The sequence below is a fragment of the Eptatretus burgeri genome, chromosome 13, assembly GCF_056783735.1.
Source record: "Eptatretus burgeri isolate ZD-2024b chromosome 13, Ebu_testis_v1, whole genome shotgun sequence".
Lineage (NCBI taxonomy): Eukaryota > Metazoa > Chordata > Myxini > Myxiniformes > Myxinidae > Eptatretus > Eptatretus burgeri.
Window position 1 is genome coordinate 907,168 of NC_140973.1, and position 17,373 is coordinate 924,540.

Consider the following 17,373-nt stretch of genomic DNA (forward strand, 5'->3'; position numbering starts at 1 on the left):
ATTAAGTCTCCGTCTCAGATCCTTGGTCAGAGTCCAAGTCTCGCACCCATAGAGCAAGACTGGAAGTACCAAGGACCTGAAGACTCGGACTTTCGTCCTCCCGCACAGGTACCGGCAGCGCCACACCCCATGATCCAGTGAATCCATGACTCCCCAGGCCCGACCCAGATGTCTATTGACCTCTGACTCGCAGCCAGCAGAGACATGAATATCACTGCCAAGGTAAGTGAATCTCTCCACGACCTCAACATCCTCACCACAAACAGACACAGACAGGACAGCAGCATCCAAGATGTCACCGAAAGCCTGGAACTTAGTTTTGACCCAAGAAACCCGTAATCCCAACGGCTCCGACTCCTCATTCAGCACCTCGAGGGCCCCCAAAAGGATATCTAAAGTCTCTGCAAAGATGACTGCATCATCTGCAAAATCAAGGTCCGAGATCTTGACATTCCCAAATGACGCACCGCAACTTGATCTCTCCGACATCCTCCCGAGAATCCAGTCCATACAAGTGCTGAAAAGTGTGGGGGCAAGTACACATCCCTGACGAACTCCAGTAACAACTGGAAATAAGTCAGAGATGGTACCACCACACTTCACAGCACTCTCAGTACCAGAGTAGAGTTCAGATATCAGATCGATCAGTTTTGGTGGCACCCCACGAAGACCAAGAATCCTCCAGAGGACATCCCGATTCACTGAATCGAACGCTTTACAGAGATCAACATAGGCTGCAAGCAGCCCCTGCCGAAACTCTCGTCTGCGTTCGGTGAGGACACGAAGTGCAAGGATAAGGTCAATCGTTGACCTCTTTGGTGTAAAGCCTGACTGCTCTGGACGCTGGTGCTCAAGCAGATGGTGGCGAACCCTATCGAGAATTATCCGAGCAAAGACCTTGCCCGACACTGAGAGCAGCGTCACCCCTCGGTAGTTGTTGCAGTCTTGGCGATCACCCTTCCCTTTCCAGAGAGGGAAAACAAGGCCCCTCTTCCAGTCGGTTGGGATGATGCCTGTGTTCCAGGCAGAGCACAAAACTGCATGCAACGACACGAGTGCAGCATTTCCACCAGCCTTGAGAAGTTCGGCATGGATGCCACAGATCCCTGGAGCTTTGCCCCGTTTCAACTGGTTCACCGCAGCCCGTGTTTCCACAAGTGTAGGTGGACCACAGTTGATTCGAGGGTCAGCAACAGGGATTGTAACACTCTTGACGTCCAACTCGACAGTTGGGGGATCAGCCTGGTACAACCGTTCAAAGTAACCGGCCCAGCGGGCCTTCACTTCAGACTCCTCTGTCAAGAGCCTACCACTCTCTGCTCGAACTGTAGTGCTCCGAGGGATGGGCTTGGATGAACGTAATGCGCGAATTCCCCTGTAAGCGGGACGAGAATCACCTCTCCACAGGTGATGCTCTACCCCCTCACAGATTCCTCGCACATAGGCCTCCTTGTCCACCCTCAGTGCACGTACAGTTTTACGCCTCAGCTCCCTGAACAGCTCAGCTCTGCCATTCAGCCTGGCCCTGCGACTCTGGTCAATGGTATCCAGTGTCCCTTGAGAGACAAAATTCTTCTTTGCCCTGCGGTGAGCTCCAAGGCATCCACCGGCAACATCAAGGACGGTGGTCTTGAAGGCGTTCCACAACTCTTCAGGACCCCCCAAAGCACCCAGACCCCCCAAGTGTCCACTCAGCCTGTTCGCAAACTCCTCAGCTACTCTCTCATCCCTGAGCTTGGTAACATCCAGCCTCGGCTGGGATGGTACCATTCTCCAGGATTTAAGGTGCAGCTTTAGAGTTGCTACAACAAGCCTGTGGTCAGTATTGAGGAACTGAGCACTCCGGTAGACCCTGCAGTTCTGGATCATCCTCCAACGACCGTCAATGAGGACATGGTCAATCTCCTTTGCCACACCGCCAGCGTTGGAATACCAAGTCCAGCGATGAGCTTGTGGGCGCTGAAACCATGAACCAGCCACCCTAAGTCCATGACTTCTTGCAAAGTCAAGGAACTTAGTGCTATTCTGGTTCATAGTTCCTGACCCATGGGGACCAACACACACCTCATAACCGTCCCTATCAGTTCCAATCGATGCATTGAAATCCCCCAAGACTAGAAGTGTATCTCGTCTGGGGCACTGATCAACCACAGACTCGAGTGTGGCGTAGAATGCATCCTTCACGGTGAGATCACTCGCCTCAGTCGGAGCATAAACAGAGACCAGGGAAATGACACCTAAGGAGTGACGAATCCTTAATCTCATAATACGCTCGTTGACCGGTGTTACCTCAATTATCATTGGGGTCAGCTTATTGGACACAGCTACAGCAACTCCTTGGGTATGGTAACCATCAGAGCGACCAGACCAATAGTAGGTGTAACCACCCACCATTATCTCGCCGCAATCCGGTTTCCGAACCTCAGAGAGAGCTGCAATTCCGATGTCCAAACGCTTGAGCTCAGATGATAACAGAGACAGGTGATCATCCTCTTTTAGGGATAGGACATTCCAGGCACCCACCCGAAGGGACCGCCTCAGGTTAACCCAAGGAGACCGCCGTCTGGTGGACGACACCTCAGCACCACTCCGACACACTCTCCCGCAATCTGACCCAGGGATGTTACCCCGTGGTTTCCCTCCTATCAACGATTGGGGGTCCCGAAGGCTTTGCCCCAATCCCGTCATCCGGTGAGCTGCCCTGCGAAGGGAAGCTGCACAGGAGGTACTCCCACGGAGTGGGTTTTCAGATTTTTTTGCGTTTTGCGGTTCTCTCTCATCTTGGTGGTAGTTAGTTTTCTTATCTGGGTGGTTGTTATGGTTCTCTCTCATCTTGGTGGTAGTTAGTTTTCTTATCTGGGTGGTGGTTACCACTTTCTTATATGGATGGTTCTTACCTTTTTCTCATGTTTGTGGTTGTTACTGCTCTCTCATCTGTGTGGTTGTTACTGCTCTCTCATCTGGGTGGTTAACACTTTCTCATTTGGGTGGTGGTTAACACTTTCTCATCTGGGTGGTTGCTACCACTTTCTTATCTGGGTGGTTGTTACTGTTTTCTCATCTTTGTGGTTGTTACCACTCTTCATCTGTGTAGTTGTTACCGCTTTCTCATCTGGTGGTGATTAACACTCTCATCTGGGTGGTTGCTACCACTTTCTTATCTGGGTGGTTTTTACTGTTTTCTCATCTGGGTGGTTGTTACCACTCTCATGTGGGTGGTTGTTACCATTTTCTCATCTTTGTGGTTGATACGGTTCTCTCATATGGGTGGTGGTTGCCATCACTTTCTCATCTTTGTGATTGTTATCGCTCTCTCATCTCGGTGGTTGTTATGGTTCTCTCTCATTTAGGTGGTAGTTAGTTTTCTCATCTGGGTGGTTGTTATGGCCCTCTCTCATCTGGGTGGTAGTTTCAGTTTTCTCATCTGGATGGTGGTTACCACTTTCTTATCTGGATGGTTTTTACCTTTTTCTCATCTTTGTGGTTGTTACTGCTCTCTCATTTGGGTGGTTGTTTCCGCTCTCTCATCTGGGTGGTGGTTAACACTTTCTCATCTGGGTGGTTGCTACCACTTTCTTATCTAGGTGGTTACCACTCTTCATCTGTGTGGTTGTTACTGCTTTCTCATCTGGGTGGTTGTTACCACTCTCTCATCTGGGTGGTTGTTCCCACTCTCATGTGGTTGTTACCATTTTTTCATCTTTGTGGTTGATACGGTTCTCTCATCTGGGTGGTGCTTGCCACCACTTTCTCATCTGGGTGGTTACGGTTCTCTCATCTGGGTGGTGGTTGCCACCACTTTCTCATCTGGGTGGTTGTCACCACTTTATCTTGGTAGTTGAGTTGTTACCATTTTCTCATCTGGATAGTTGTTGCTGTTTTCTCATCTTTGTGGTTGTTATGGTTCTCTCTCATCTCAGTGGTAGTTAGTTCTCTCATCTAGGTGGTTGTTATGGTCCTCTCTCATCTGGGTGGGAGTTACAATTTTCTCATCTGGATGGTTCTTAACTTTTTCTCATCTTTGTGGTTGTTACTGCTCTTTCATCTGGGTGGTGGTTACTGCTGTTTCTCTCTCTCTCATGTGGGTAGTGGTTACTGCTCTCTCTCTCATGTGGGTGGTGGTGGTGGTGGTAAGGTGTGATGTGAAGAAATGATGTAAACTCTGAGTTATGTTAAAAGGTAACACTTTTTATGGTTTGCATCAGATTTTTCACCAAAACTGCAGTTTTATTCCTTAACGAGAGCAAAGTGAGATATCCGTTTGCTGTTTTGACGGTGTCGCTGCACGGACCTTGCTGGGATCCCTTGGACCCGAGCGTGAGCCGAAGCGTGGTGGAGTGATACGACACATGGAAGTCCAGGAAGATACCCTGTTTGTGTGAGTTGGACCCTTTACTTTGCTTGGTGTGGTTTTCGAAGAATGGACGAAAGTAATTGTTGAATTTTCTGTTAATTTTTTGTCGAGTAAGATTTATCAGAAATATTGTCCATCAGGTGAACTCGTAATTAAAATGAGCTCGTTGGTGGAAGGACTCGTCCCTGATTGGTGGTTGGACTCATCCCTCCTTAGCTCGTTGCTGGAAGGACTCGTCACTGATTCGCTCGCTCGTTGCTGGAAGGACTCATCCCTGATTAGCTCGTTCGTTTGTGGAAGGACTCATCCCTGCTTAGCTCGTTGATGGAAGGACTTGTCCCTTATTGGTAGAAGGACTCGTCCCTGATTAGCTCGTTGCTGGACATGGTGGACTGCAGTTAAGACAGGTGTGCAAGACATGGTGGACTGCAGTGAAGACCGGTGTGCTGGACATGGTGGACTGCAGTGAAGACCGGTGTGCTGGACATGGTGGACTGCAGTGAAGACCGGTGTGCTGGACATGGTGGCACCTTCATGGATTCCTGAAGATACGAAGGAGACAAATATTCTCAAGAGTAGATTACATGAGGAGCTCAGATGAGCAGAGGAAGAGCAGGAAGGTTGGAGAGAAAGTTGAATCTAATCAAGTTAATATGGATCAATAAAGGAAATATGGGTTGGCAATCCTACAAATTGAGTGAGGCCACAGGTGTCATTAAAGACCTTGGTTTTAATACCATTGACATTGACAGTGGTGTGAAGACCAACTACCACCCATTGATGCTGATAGTTTAAGTAACTGCAGATTCAGAAGAAAGTTGGGATGGGAGGATAAAATTTAAACAAGTTGGATGAGAGCCTCGTACCGTCACTACAGGCCGGAGGATGGTATACCAGACAAATAAGGTGTTACTGTAATAGAGTGAGAGATTCAGATAGTCCATCGAGAGTGAGTTTGGGGGTGGCAGGAAGGGGGAATGACTATTGGGAAGCTGTCTTGCTGTGATGTGGGAGCTTTCAGGTTCATTTGTGTACTTGAAGCACCAACCTGTGGGTTTTGTTTATTTCTCAGAGCACACCTGTGTTGTTAACAGTGCCTTCGTTGTTTAAAAACCAAATATCAAATTTGACCAAAGTACTGGTGTTCAACAGCCGATCATTTGTAGAAACAACTGTGGCGTATCTTCACAATGTCCACCAGCGAATGCTAGCCTATTGGACAGTTGGCTTAATGGAAGACCCCAAGGATAACAGTTTATAGTTGGTCAGCTAATGAAACCCAGATTAGATATTTAAACAACCCGTCAGTATGAATATTCAGGTGTTCTGGATTTTCAGGTTTATCACCTGCAAAATATTTTGGAGTCTATTTCATAAAGATGGTATTTCCTTGCATCGAGGACACTTCTGTAGGCTTCCTGGGGTTCACCTGGGCAAGCGATATCGTGCAAGTCTTTTCTTTTTGGGATCATCAAAGCATGTTGAAATCTTTGTTTAAACAATAACTTGAAACTTCTACCAACCCCCTATCCCCCTCCCTCCATTTTATTCTTTACTTTTGGTTGGCCCTTCACAAGTTCTGATATTTCAATACAACACGCTTCACCTCAATGACCAAATAATGCTTCTTTCTCGACCCCATTTATACCAGCAGGTGGCGTGCCGACAATGTACGTGTGCTCAGACCTTCAGTCTCCACCTTTTTGGACCACCTGCTCCTTGCCGTCGAGACTATGGAAGCTTTTGCACTCCCACATGCAAAATGATGTCTATTAGGGTTCGGGTTGAAATTTGTTTTAAAGGTTCTTCTTCATCATCTGATCCCGCGATCAGCCGGTGTTGCACAATTTGTGTTGTAGCAATGTTTCTGGAATGGAAAAGGTACAACATTGAAGTTACCATTTTGGAAACGAATTCCTCTTTGTTCACTTAATTGCATTCAAAATAAACTGAAGCTGAAATCAAAAGTCAGTATTGTGCCTGTAATGCAATCCTCAGCAAGTTGGTGAATTCCAAGTGGGGAACCAACCCAACAACAATCCTGGTCCCCTCGTTTTCTCTGGTGGAATATGCATTCCCGGATTGGGAACAATCGGCCCATGCCAAGAAGCTGGAGCAGGTGCACAACTCAAGATGTTACATTACGACTTGTGTGGAACTCACGAATCCAGAAATTTTTTATGTGCTTCCTGGTATTGCATCATGTGATATTAGGAGGGTGGCAAGAAGCCAGACAGAACACTTTGGAGCATTGGAGGATGAGCGACACCCTCTTTATGGCCATCCGGTGATCCCTCCATGGTTTAAGTCTCACAGGAGCTTCCAGTCACCCGTCCATTCACGAAACGACAATCCAACCTCAATGAGGCTGAACTTTTGGGAAGAAAGATCCCAGCTGGCCTCATAGGATGAGTTCATGGACCTCGAGCCATCAGAGCAACTCCCACTAGGTGCTCATCAACCGATAACCTGGTGTAGCAGCCTGAATATAGTATGTGCTGGAGTTTGAAGGTGTAATGCTTATAAGATGATGATAACTGTGAGTGCGGTCTTCGACCTCAGAATGTGGAACATCTCATGAGATATGGCACGTTAGATGAGGCACGTTCTTCAAACCATTTGACAGAGGTTAATGAAAGAATCCTGAAGGTGTTAAAATCACAAAAACGGCCACAGTGGTGGTAGTATGGTCTTGTATAATGTAAAAAGTGCTGACACCTCCTGCCTCTCAACCCTTCCTTCACCCCCTCCCCAACGCACATGTTAAGGGATTAGAATAATTCACTTTGAGGAAGCATTACAGGTAAAGTGGGTTTTGGAAGCTGTTTGGATGTACTAGTTTTGAATATTCATATAAATCATTGAATAACAATCAAAATAAAGACCAATTACTGTACCGTAGTCCCAAGAAGAAAGCCACACACACACACACACACACACACACACACACACACACACACACACACACACACACACACACACACACACACACACACACACACACACACACAATTTTATTTGAAGTTATAACTTGTATTAGCAATTGACTGATTTCCCAACTGCCCAGATCATCAGCTGGGCACGGTTTATCATCGAGGTTTCAATCCTTTCATCCAAGAACCTCTCCAAATGGCGGATCCACAACCCGGTTACTGGTCCACATCAATAGATTACTCAACATCAATGGACCCACAACCTCAAAGTTGTGTCCAGCCAGTCAACACAGCAATGCAATATCCTTATTCAAACTTATGAAATTATTACTATTATTTAAAGTAGTACCACATCAAAATGACTTCAATCATACACCACTTTATATGATATCAAATTAAGCATTAAACACTCTACCTTGAAGACACGTCCATTACACCGCATCTCCATCTAACCACACTCAAACTGTCATTAACAACCGATTTTAACATGTTGCACTGTGTACCTTAGCAACCACCAAGAAATTATATTAATGCCAATTTAAAAATAATATTTAATTTTTATCTAAATACCTCCATTATGTAATACTATATATATATATATATATATATATATATATATATATATATATATATATATACATATATACATATATACATATATATATATATATATATATATATATATATATATATATATATATATACATATATATATATATATATATATATATATATATATATATATATATATATATATATATATATATATATATATATATATATATATATATATATATATATATATATATATATATATATATATATATATATATATATATATATATATATATATATATATATATATATATATATATATATATATATATATATATATATATATATATATATATATATATATATATATATATATATATATATATATATATATATATATATATATATATATATATATATATATATATATATATATATATATATATATATATATATATATATATATATATATATATATATATATATATATATATATATATATATATATATATATATACATATATATATATATATATATATATATATATATATATATATATATATATACATATATATATATATATATATATATATATATATATATATATATATATATATATATATATATATATATATATATATATATATATATATATATATATATATATATATATATATATATATATATATATATATATATATATATATATATATATATATATATATACATATATATATATATATACATATATATATATATATATATATATATATATATATATATATATATATATATATACTTTGCTCCAAAGGTTTAAGTCTATACAATAAAGGTATCCAAAGGTTTAAGTCTATACAACCTGCATTGCTTTATTGACTGCATCATTGCATACGTGTTTGCATGCATACGTGTTACAAGTGAATGTTCACCTGTTCGTTGCGTCCTTTCCCTCAATTGAGCTGCCGTCATTGCGTTCGGGATAGTGTTACCATCACGGCAGATTTGTGTAAACGGCAGTCGGCTTTGAGAGGCTGCCTGCACGTGGAGTCGATGATCGACTCGTATGGGGAGGTGATCGACAGGTTCGGCCTGCGTCTGGCCGCGGAGCCTCCGTACTTAGTCACCTCACGGCTCGACACGTTTGTTGATCCGCCTGCGGAGTTTGGCACCTCCATTTGGGCCTTGTCTGGTGAACGGGCCAGGCCTGGATTTGTATGCTGGACCGTGAGAGAGATCAGCTGAGGCCCATCGTCGACCTTACGTGGGGTCAGAGCGTGCGGAGACTGCATGCGGTGCGAAGGGGGCAAAAGGAGGACGAGCTCCATTTCGCCACGCAGTGCGTTCGAGTGGGAGTTCGAATCCGTGGACATCCACCTGTTGCGAGCGACATTCGTGGCTTTCACACTGTCCTCTCGTCCATGAGACATCACCAAGTACTCTGTCTTGTCTTGCATGCATGCTGTCTATCTGTCTTTGTCTGCACGTTGTTTAAGGCATATTTCGGTCACGACCCCCTCGAAGCCTGTAGGCCGTGGTTCCCTAGTTAAGAACGGGTTGAGGATTGTAAATAAAAACAGTCAATTTTGCTTGTGTTTTGATCCCAGATGTTCGCCAATAAATCTGGTTAATTCGTATGAAGTTGCCGCTATGGATTAATTCATGTCGTGTCGAGGAACGATCCGTTCCATTGGCATATAAAACCAAAATGGTTACAGACTGGCAGAAAACGCTCGGCATCTGACACAACCAGTCTGTAACCAGGGTTCTATTTCCCCAACTAGCAAGGTACAAGGATTACGTTGGTATCGCGATTGAAGGCGCGTGACCCGAGGGCTGTGCTGAGCCGGCCGGCGTTATAGATGCCAGAGACGGCCGGAGTGAGTTGAGAATCCCTCCGTCGCTGAATTGTTAACAATATATATATATATATATATATATATATATATATATATATATATATATATATATATATATATATATATATATATATATATACATAGTCAGAAGTAGCGCCCGATTTCTGTCAGTTGATTGTTTATTTGCCATTTGTATTACAGTGTACAAGAAGGTAGAAATAAATGAATGACATGTTTATCTAACCATTTATTCAAGAAAAAATTATTACGGAACTGTACCAAGCTGTTATATTTGCAAGAATCTGACAGCCGAAAAAACAGAAATCGGGCGCTACTTTTGACTCACCCTGAATATAAAAAAAGAAAAAATATTTATATATATATATATATATATATATATATATATATATATATATATATATATATATATATATATATATATATATATATATATATATATATATATATATATATATATATATATATATATATATATATATATATATATATATATATATATATATATATATATATATATATATATATATACATATATATACATACACCTGGTGTTGGTTTAATGGTTAGGGTTGTGGGCTTGGGATCCAAGGATCCTGAGTTCAAATCTCACTCGGCTGTTGAATTAATACCAGGTGGGGTTGACTCTGCCTGACATCCTTCCGAAGTTGGCAAAACGAGTACCAACATGCTGGTACTGTGTCGGAGTGGTGACCTGTCTAGGATTGTGCCCAATAGCCAAGGAGACTGCTTCGGCAGCACCAACACTCTGCACAGTCTGGTCCCAATGGATGTGTGTATATGTATATGTGTATATATATATATATATATATATATATATATATATATATATATATAATCAATAATATCAATTAAATAATTCATTAATTATTATTATATCAAATGCAATGCAATTGGAACTTGTTCACACGAAAACCAACCAAACTTAAATAAAAGGTGATGATGGAGTCCAAAGACATTTTCACAAGACCTGATCAAACAATAAGCCAAATATCCTCTGTTTAACATGATAGAAAAAAACCTTCTTAGCACGTTCCAGAAAATCATCCTTTACTGAACAAATTCTTACAAATCGAAGTATCTGAGATGGAAAGACATTGTAACCCATTTTAATTGGTACATTGTTACCTGGAAAGGTGTACAAGACTACAGGGAAACTGAAATCATTAACTTTATGATATACATTTGTACTAAAACCATTCTGTCTAACTCTAACCAACGCATCCAGATATGCAGCAACTGTGCAATCATTACTACTCCTGTTAACAATCAGGTGATCTGGATAAATCTTGTGAAGCTGCCGATCAAAAACATTAGAGTTAACTACACAAATTTCATTGATATAACCACATGTATGAGGTATTTTTTTTGAAAATCCTATGTTTTTTCTCCTTCATCAGTTTCTGTATAAATGAAAATTCACAGAAAAGAAGAAAAATATCCTCTAGTAGGGGCTGCAATTCCCCCCCATGGGAACACCCTAAACCTGTTAAAACATTATCCCACAAAAAGATACAAAAGTATAAAATAAAATTAACATCATCCTTAAACTTCTGCTAACCAAAACAATGAAAACGAGTATTTCTTTTTAGAAAATAATGTTCTATCAAACCTGACACATAAAAACTTATTAAAAGAGTTTAAAAAAAAAACCTTGTCAATCACTTTGAAGAGTGAATCCCTCACTCGTACCAAATCCAAATTTGTAAATAAAGTTAAAAAAAAATAGAAACTTCAATTCACTTGACATTGAGGCATCTAATCCTATCTAAGAACTCCAAAGAAGAATTAATGTTCCAGAAAGTGTTAATACCAGAATTCTTCTCAATTCCTGAACTGTTCTCTAACAACTTGTAAACCTGAGTTAACTATAACCGATAACTGTTTGGTGGAACACTGCCTGGTACCCACGATAAAGCTATACTTGTACGGGTTCTTATGAAGCTTTAGGATCCAGAAAAGCCGAGGAATACAAAGATTTACCTCTTTACATTTAATACCGAAATAATAAACTAAAACTTCCTGATGCTCAGAGATAATATCTTGGAGCGACTTATGACAAGGAACATGTGTGCTATTTCCTGTACGAGTGAAAGTAACCATATCAATGCTGAACTCTCTTAATAAAACCTCCTGCATAAAACTTTTTACAAACCACAACAAAATTAAGTCTTATCCGCTGGAGCTATTATGTAGCTATCATGGAGATCCCAAATGTGTTTACGAAGACTCGGTTTGTTCAACATTGGTTTAGACTGACCCAGTGAAAGCAAGACCCGCCAACTAAAAAAAATATTAATCCTTTTATCCAGGAATTTCACAACTCTGTTAAACCATCATTAAAACTCTTTACAGATCACAAAATGTGCACCAAGTTTAAGTTAACAAAATTAGAGACAGAATCCACAATTGAAGACCTAATGCAGCTCCAAGGTCGAGTTCTTTGTTCCCTATATTTTGCTCCCATTTTCATCAGATCCCTAATTTAATTATTACTAATTATATTCAAATCCCCAGAAACTACGTGTCTACAAGGACCAAATAAAAAAGGGGAAGACGAACATGCACAGTCAGTTTCCAAAATGTCCTTTACTATATCTCTACTAAGAGTTTAAAGAAATTTACCATAATTGGATAAAGATTGTCCTATGGTCTTAATGAAAGTGAAACAAACCTTCAAAGAGGTTCGCTCCCTAACTTTATCTGGTTATAAACTCTCTACACTAGTATCCCTAAAAATAGAATGAAGCCGAAGCCTATCAACCTGCTTGCTGGAAAAATCACAAACTAAGAACTCGTGGATCCCATCAACTTTGTGAGTAGACTTCTTTACCAGAACCCTGTTACAAAAAGCTTCGATGAAAAAATGAGCACGTCGTATGCACCTGCTAAACTCCGGAGAATATGAGCTAAGACTTGTTTGGAAGATCACCTCAGAAGAACATAAAAATCATGAAAAACCCTTTCCTTCATAAAAACCTTTAAGTTTATCAATTATCCCTGAAATTTCCATTTTTGGAGCTGTGCGACACAGACTACGACGCCCATGACCCATGGGTTGCCTCCTGATTGTATTAGCAAAATACTCGTTACCAAAAACATTACCTTGAGAAACTGACCCAGTATCTTGAACCCTGTCATTGAGGCCCAAAGGATAGATCACACATGGTGTCCAAATCCAGAAATCCTCTTTGCATCCTGGCTCTACATTACACTCCTTTATCATCAAAATCATGAACATTAACTGAGTCTGTTGTTCGTCTTTCTGCTGCTCCCGTCAGGGGTCGCCACAGCGGATCATCAGTTACGATCCGCAAACTGATTTGGCACAGGTTTTACGCCGGATGCCTTCCTGACGCAACCCTGGTCACCTCTTACGACAGGGATATGGATTGTTTCACCATGATTCCGGGCTGCCCTACATCCTCTCATAGCGTGGCCCAGTGCAGAGCTCCCGTCCTTGAGTGATCCTCCAACCCAAGCCTCCAAGTCGCCGGATTACAGGCGCACGCCACTACGCCCGGTGAACATTAACTGAGTCTATAAGGTTAATAAAACAACGACTCAAAGCATGCCCAACCAACTTCATTGAAATGATTACAGTCAAAGCTCATTACTATGCCACCCGTCGGGACCGAGCAAAAGTGGCATAGTAGCGAGAGTGGCATAGTAACGAGATTTTGTAAAAACGGCCTTATTTTCTCAAGTTACCCATCTGTAGTTAATCTTTAGACAAAATTTATTCCAGCAAGTAAAAGGCACGACTGTTGTATAAGCTAAGCGAACGGAGAACATACAAGCGAGAACTTCACGACACACAAAGCTTTCAAGAATCGTCGGCTGGCGCATCTTCTTTCGGCGGATCTCGTGCATCTCGTTGTCTAGCCGATCGCACGCTTGCATCACACCGGGCTTCCCGCTTCTCTGCTGCATGAACTTCCGGACGGTGCTACAAGCGCGCTGGGCTTCCTCGAACGGAACGATTTCCTCCTCGACAGTTACCTCGTCATCTTCGCTTTCCACCGGCTCCTCACTGCACAGAATCTCCTCCGCAATCTCCTCCAGCGTGAAATACCCTCCAGTCGCGAGGCGCTCGTCGGCTGCGAGAAAGTCAGACAGCTCGATCTCCTCGTTCTCGTGCATCTTTTCCTCGGCAGGCAGAGCTTCCCAGATGTCGGGCAGCTCCGCATCCTGTGGCTCAGTTTGGATCTCCTCTTCGATGAACTTGGCCTTAGCGAAACAGTTCCTGATCGTCGACTTGCCGACCTGCTCCCAAGCACGCCGGGCGATGTGTAGAGCATCGAGCAACGTGAACTTGAACTCCTTTCCCTCGTCTATGGCCTCAAGCCGGCGGCATAGCAGGAGCATCTTGTAGTGGCGCTTGAGGTTCTCTATGATTCCCTGATCCATTGGTTGTGAATTGGCTGTCGTGTTGGGTGGGAAGAAGACCAGTTGGATGTTGTTCAGCTCGAGCTCGGGAGGGTGGCCAGAGAAGTTATCGAGACAGACCAGCACTCTGCGTCCCTGCTGGCCGAATCATCCGTCCCACGCACGCAACATCTCCTCGAAAATCTCCGCCGTCATCCACGCCTTGTACTTGACCGGGATCTCTTTGTTCTTGAAGGCACGGGGTTTCTTGGAATTGCCAATCACCAGAAGAGGGAACTTCTCGCTGCCACTCATGTTTGCCCCAACCAGAAGAGTGATCCTTTGCTTGCTGTTCTTTCCTCCAGTACACCGCTCTCCCCTGAAAGCCATGGTCTTGATCTGAAGCAGCTGCCAGAAGAGTCCAGTCTCGTCCAGGTTGAAGACGTCGTCTGCGGAGAACTGCCCGAGTAAGGGCCGGAGAACCTGTTGGTGCCACTCAAGAAGGGATTGCGAATCCACCGCTCCAGCTTCGCCCTGCACTGTCTTGAACGTGATGCCGTGGCGCTTCTTGAAATTGCCCAACCAACCGTCGCTTGCCATGAAGTCTGGGATGTGCATCAGCTCGGCCAGTTTCATCGCCTTCTCCTTGATCAGATCGCCGCTGACAGGCACATTCTGTCCTCTTGATTGCTTCAGCCACATGAGCACTCCCTCATCAAGCTTCGGGTCGTGAGCCTGCGTCAACTTCATGCGCTTCGATGGAAATCCAGCTTTGATTGCAGCCTCGATTGCATCCTTCTTGCTGAGAATGCCCTTCACGGTGGTTCTCTTAACTTCGACGCCCCATTTCTTGCTAATCTCCCTGGCCAACTTGGATTGATTCGGCTCCTTCTTCGCAGCATCGATGATCTCCTTCTTCTCCTTCAGCGTAAAGTTGGTTTGCTTGCGTTTCTGAGCTGACATTATGGGCTGAATTTGAAAAAAAATGATGTCACTGTTGTACGTGTGCCTGCGTGTCTGTGTGTGTGCTCGCGCTTTTTTGTGTCTCGTTGTGCGTGTTGTGATTGGCTTGTTGTGGCTGGCATCGGGGAGAAGAATCGCGTGTTTTGACACAGTCTGACTATGCACGAACGTATTGAGTTATGTTGTGCGCAGCTGGACTGTAGTTCGTCGCTTCGCCTTTGGACGTGAATGTGATAATCGAGCACTGCGCAATACAGACTTTTTCATGACTCGTGCCTTTTAACAGTCACACAGTAGTGGCATGGTAGCGAGAGTAGGGGGTGGCATAGTAAATTTATTTTGTATTGAATTTTGTCGGGACCGAGCAAAAGTATTATAATAGCGAGAGTGGCATAGAAGCGAGGTGGCATAGTAACGAGCTTTGACTGTATATAAATAAGTCTTAATACCAGATGATTCAGCAGACCGATGTCCATTCAAACCTTGATGTAAATATGGAATAGTTTTACCACAAGTGAGAAGATAAATAATGTACTTTGATTTACATCCCAACAAACATTCACAATCAACAACAAAAGTCTTACCTATCACATGACAAACAAAAGTTTCACAAGGTATAAAAACTTTACAACACAAACATCTGGAGCAGTGAGCGTCACACTCGACTGGTTGAAACATTCAAAACGATTGGAAAATGGCTTGTCAAAACAGCAAACCAACACCTGAAGATATTGCAAGCCAGCTGGAGATGTGTCTGAACAGCACGACCTTCATCTATGACGGTGCACACCACCGACAAATATTTGGCACAGCTATGGGTTCACCGGTCTCTTCTGTTGTAGCTAATTTGGTGATGGAGGAACTCGAACAAAAGATATTTGAGTCTCATGAGAATTGTCTCCCACAGTAATGGAACAGATATGTAGATGACACCTTCACCATTGTGCATACAAACATGGTAGACCACCTACTGGGACAACTTGGCTGGGTATTCCCCAGTAATAATCTCACAATGGAAATTGAAAAAAGAAGCAAATTGGCATTTTTTGATGTGGAGGTTCACCGTAAGCCTGACGGTTCCCTAAAGACTTCAGTTTACAGGAAACCAACCCACACCACCAGATTGCTGGATTTTAACTCCTGCAACCCAATCTCCCACAAACACAGTGTAGCGTTCTACCTTCATTTCAAAACATGTTTTGTTTTTTTTTTAACCAGATTTGCTTTGATTCCCTGTAGAGCACCTCACAAAACCTCCAAAAATATAGACAATCTGGCAGACGCTATGGATAAGCAGTCCCTCTGGGGGACAGGGTGTCAGGTCGAGCAATGAATGCATAAAATCATAAAGCTCAATGAAGCTAGTTAATTTTGTCACATTCTTAAATCTTTTGTTCACTCAATATAATTCTCCAAACAGTCGAAAAAGATAAGTTTAATGCTTTGGAAATTTAACATTTTTTGTGTATGTATGGAGGAAGGAACATAGCCTTGCTTGCTTCAAGTAAATAGGTATATCGGTTTAGTTACAAGACTCATTATTTCTTCAAATTATCAGATTTCACTCCAGATTTAATTTGCACAATATCTGATCTTAAAAACCGAAATAATATTTCAATGATATACTTTAAATAGCCTGTGAGAGTAAATCATGGAAAGTCGTATCATATAATGCATAAAATCGCTCCAAGCTCCTAGTTTTAAAATTTATAGCACTTACAAAAGCGATGTACACAACAATTCGTAGCTATGATGAACAGGCATTCGATAATATGAGTGAGGAAAATGAAAAAAAAACTACCATTAAGAAATCGTTGTGGCCTGTTCCAAGTCAAGGCATGGTTGAGCAGGCCAAAAAACATGGCAGCTTCAGATCCCAGCGAGGTTACCCAGGGAACGTCTTTGACCCCAGAGAGCGACGTGGCCAAAGATCACCTGATAAAGGATATAATTAAATAAGGCCGTTAATTATCTTGAAAAGGGATGTTTTAATTAAACCCAAACACCCAATTTACACTCTTGCACTTCCTTGGAGTTTTCTTGGTGTGTATGCTAAGTTTCAGGCTGCTCGGATTTTATAGTTTTCGACATATGGAGGACACACACACACACACTTATTCGTTTAGATGGAATGAACTTATCAAGAAAATGATCACATGCCATGAATTGATTGTAATGAGTGTCACTTGCCTTGACTGTTCTCCCTGTCCAGACGGACCACTTAAGGGGTTTTCCTTTTTTAACGGCAAGCTTGGTCCATTGTTCAATCACTCCCCCCATTGACCTCTATTAGGATAGCACTCA

The 17,373-nt window shown here is 42.1% G+C and overlaps 1 protein-coding gene across 6 annotated transcripts in view; it reads left to right on the top strand.

Annotated features, from left to right (window-relative positions):
* PXK (PX domain containing serine/threonine kinase like) overlaps positions 1–6,321 on the top strand; it is a 190,389-nt gene extending 184,068 nt beyond the window's left edge. For 3 of the 6 annotated variants that reach the window (XM_085850754.1, XM_085850753.1, XM_085850756.1), the window contains 2 exons: positions 4,250–4,378; positions 6,006–6,321. Coding sequence is in view for 3 of the 6 variants with exons in the window: in XM_085850750.1 (XP_085706876.1) it covers positions 6,009–6,130 (122 nt within the window). In the remaining 3 variants the exon portion in view is untranslated. Of the gene's footprint in view, positions 1–4,205; positions 4,379–6,005 lie in introns of those variants that run through there. The other 3 variants (XM_085850750.1, XM_085850752.1, XM_085850751.1) reach the window with 2 other exon arrangements.
* Positions 6,322–17,373: the final 11,052 nt, after the last annotated feature.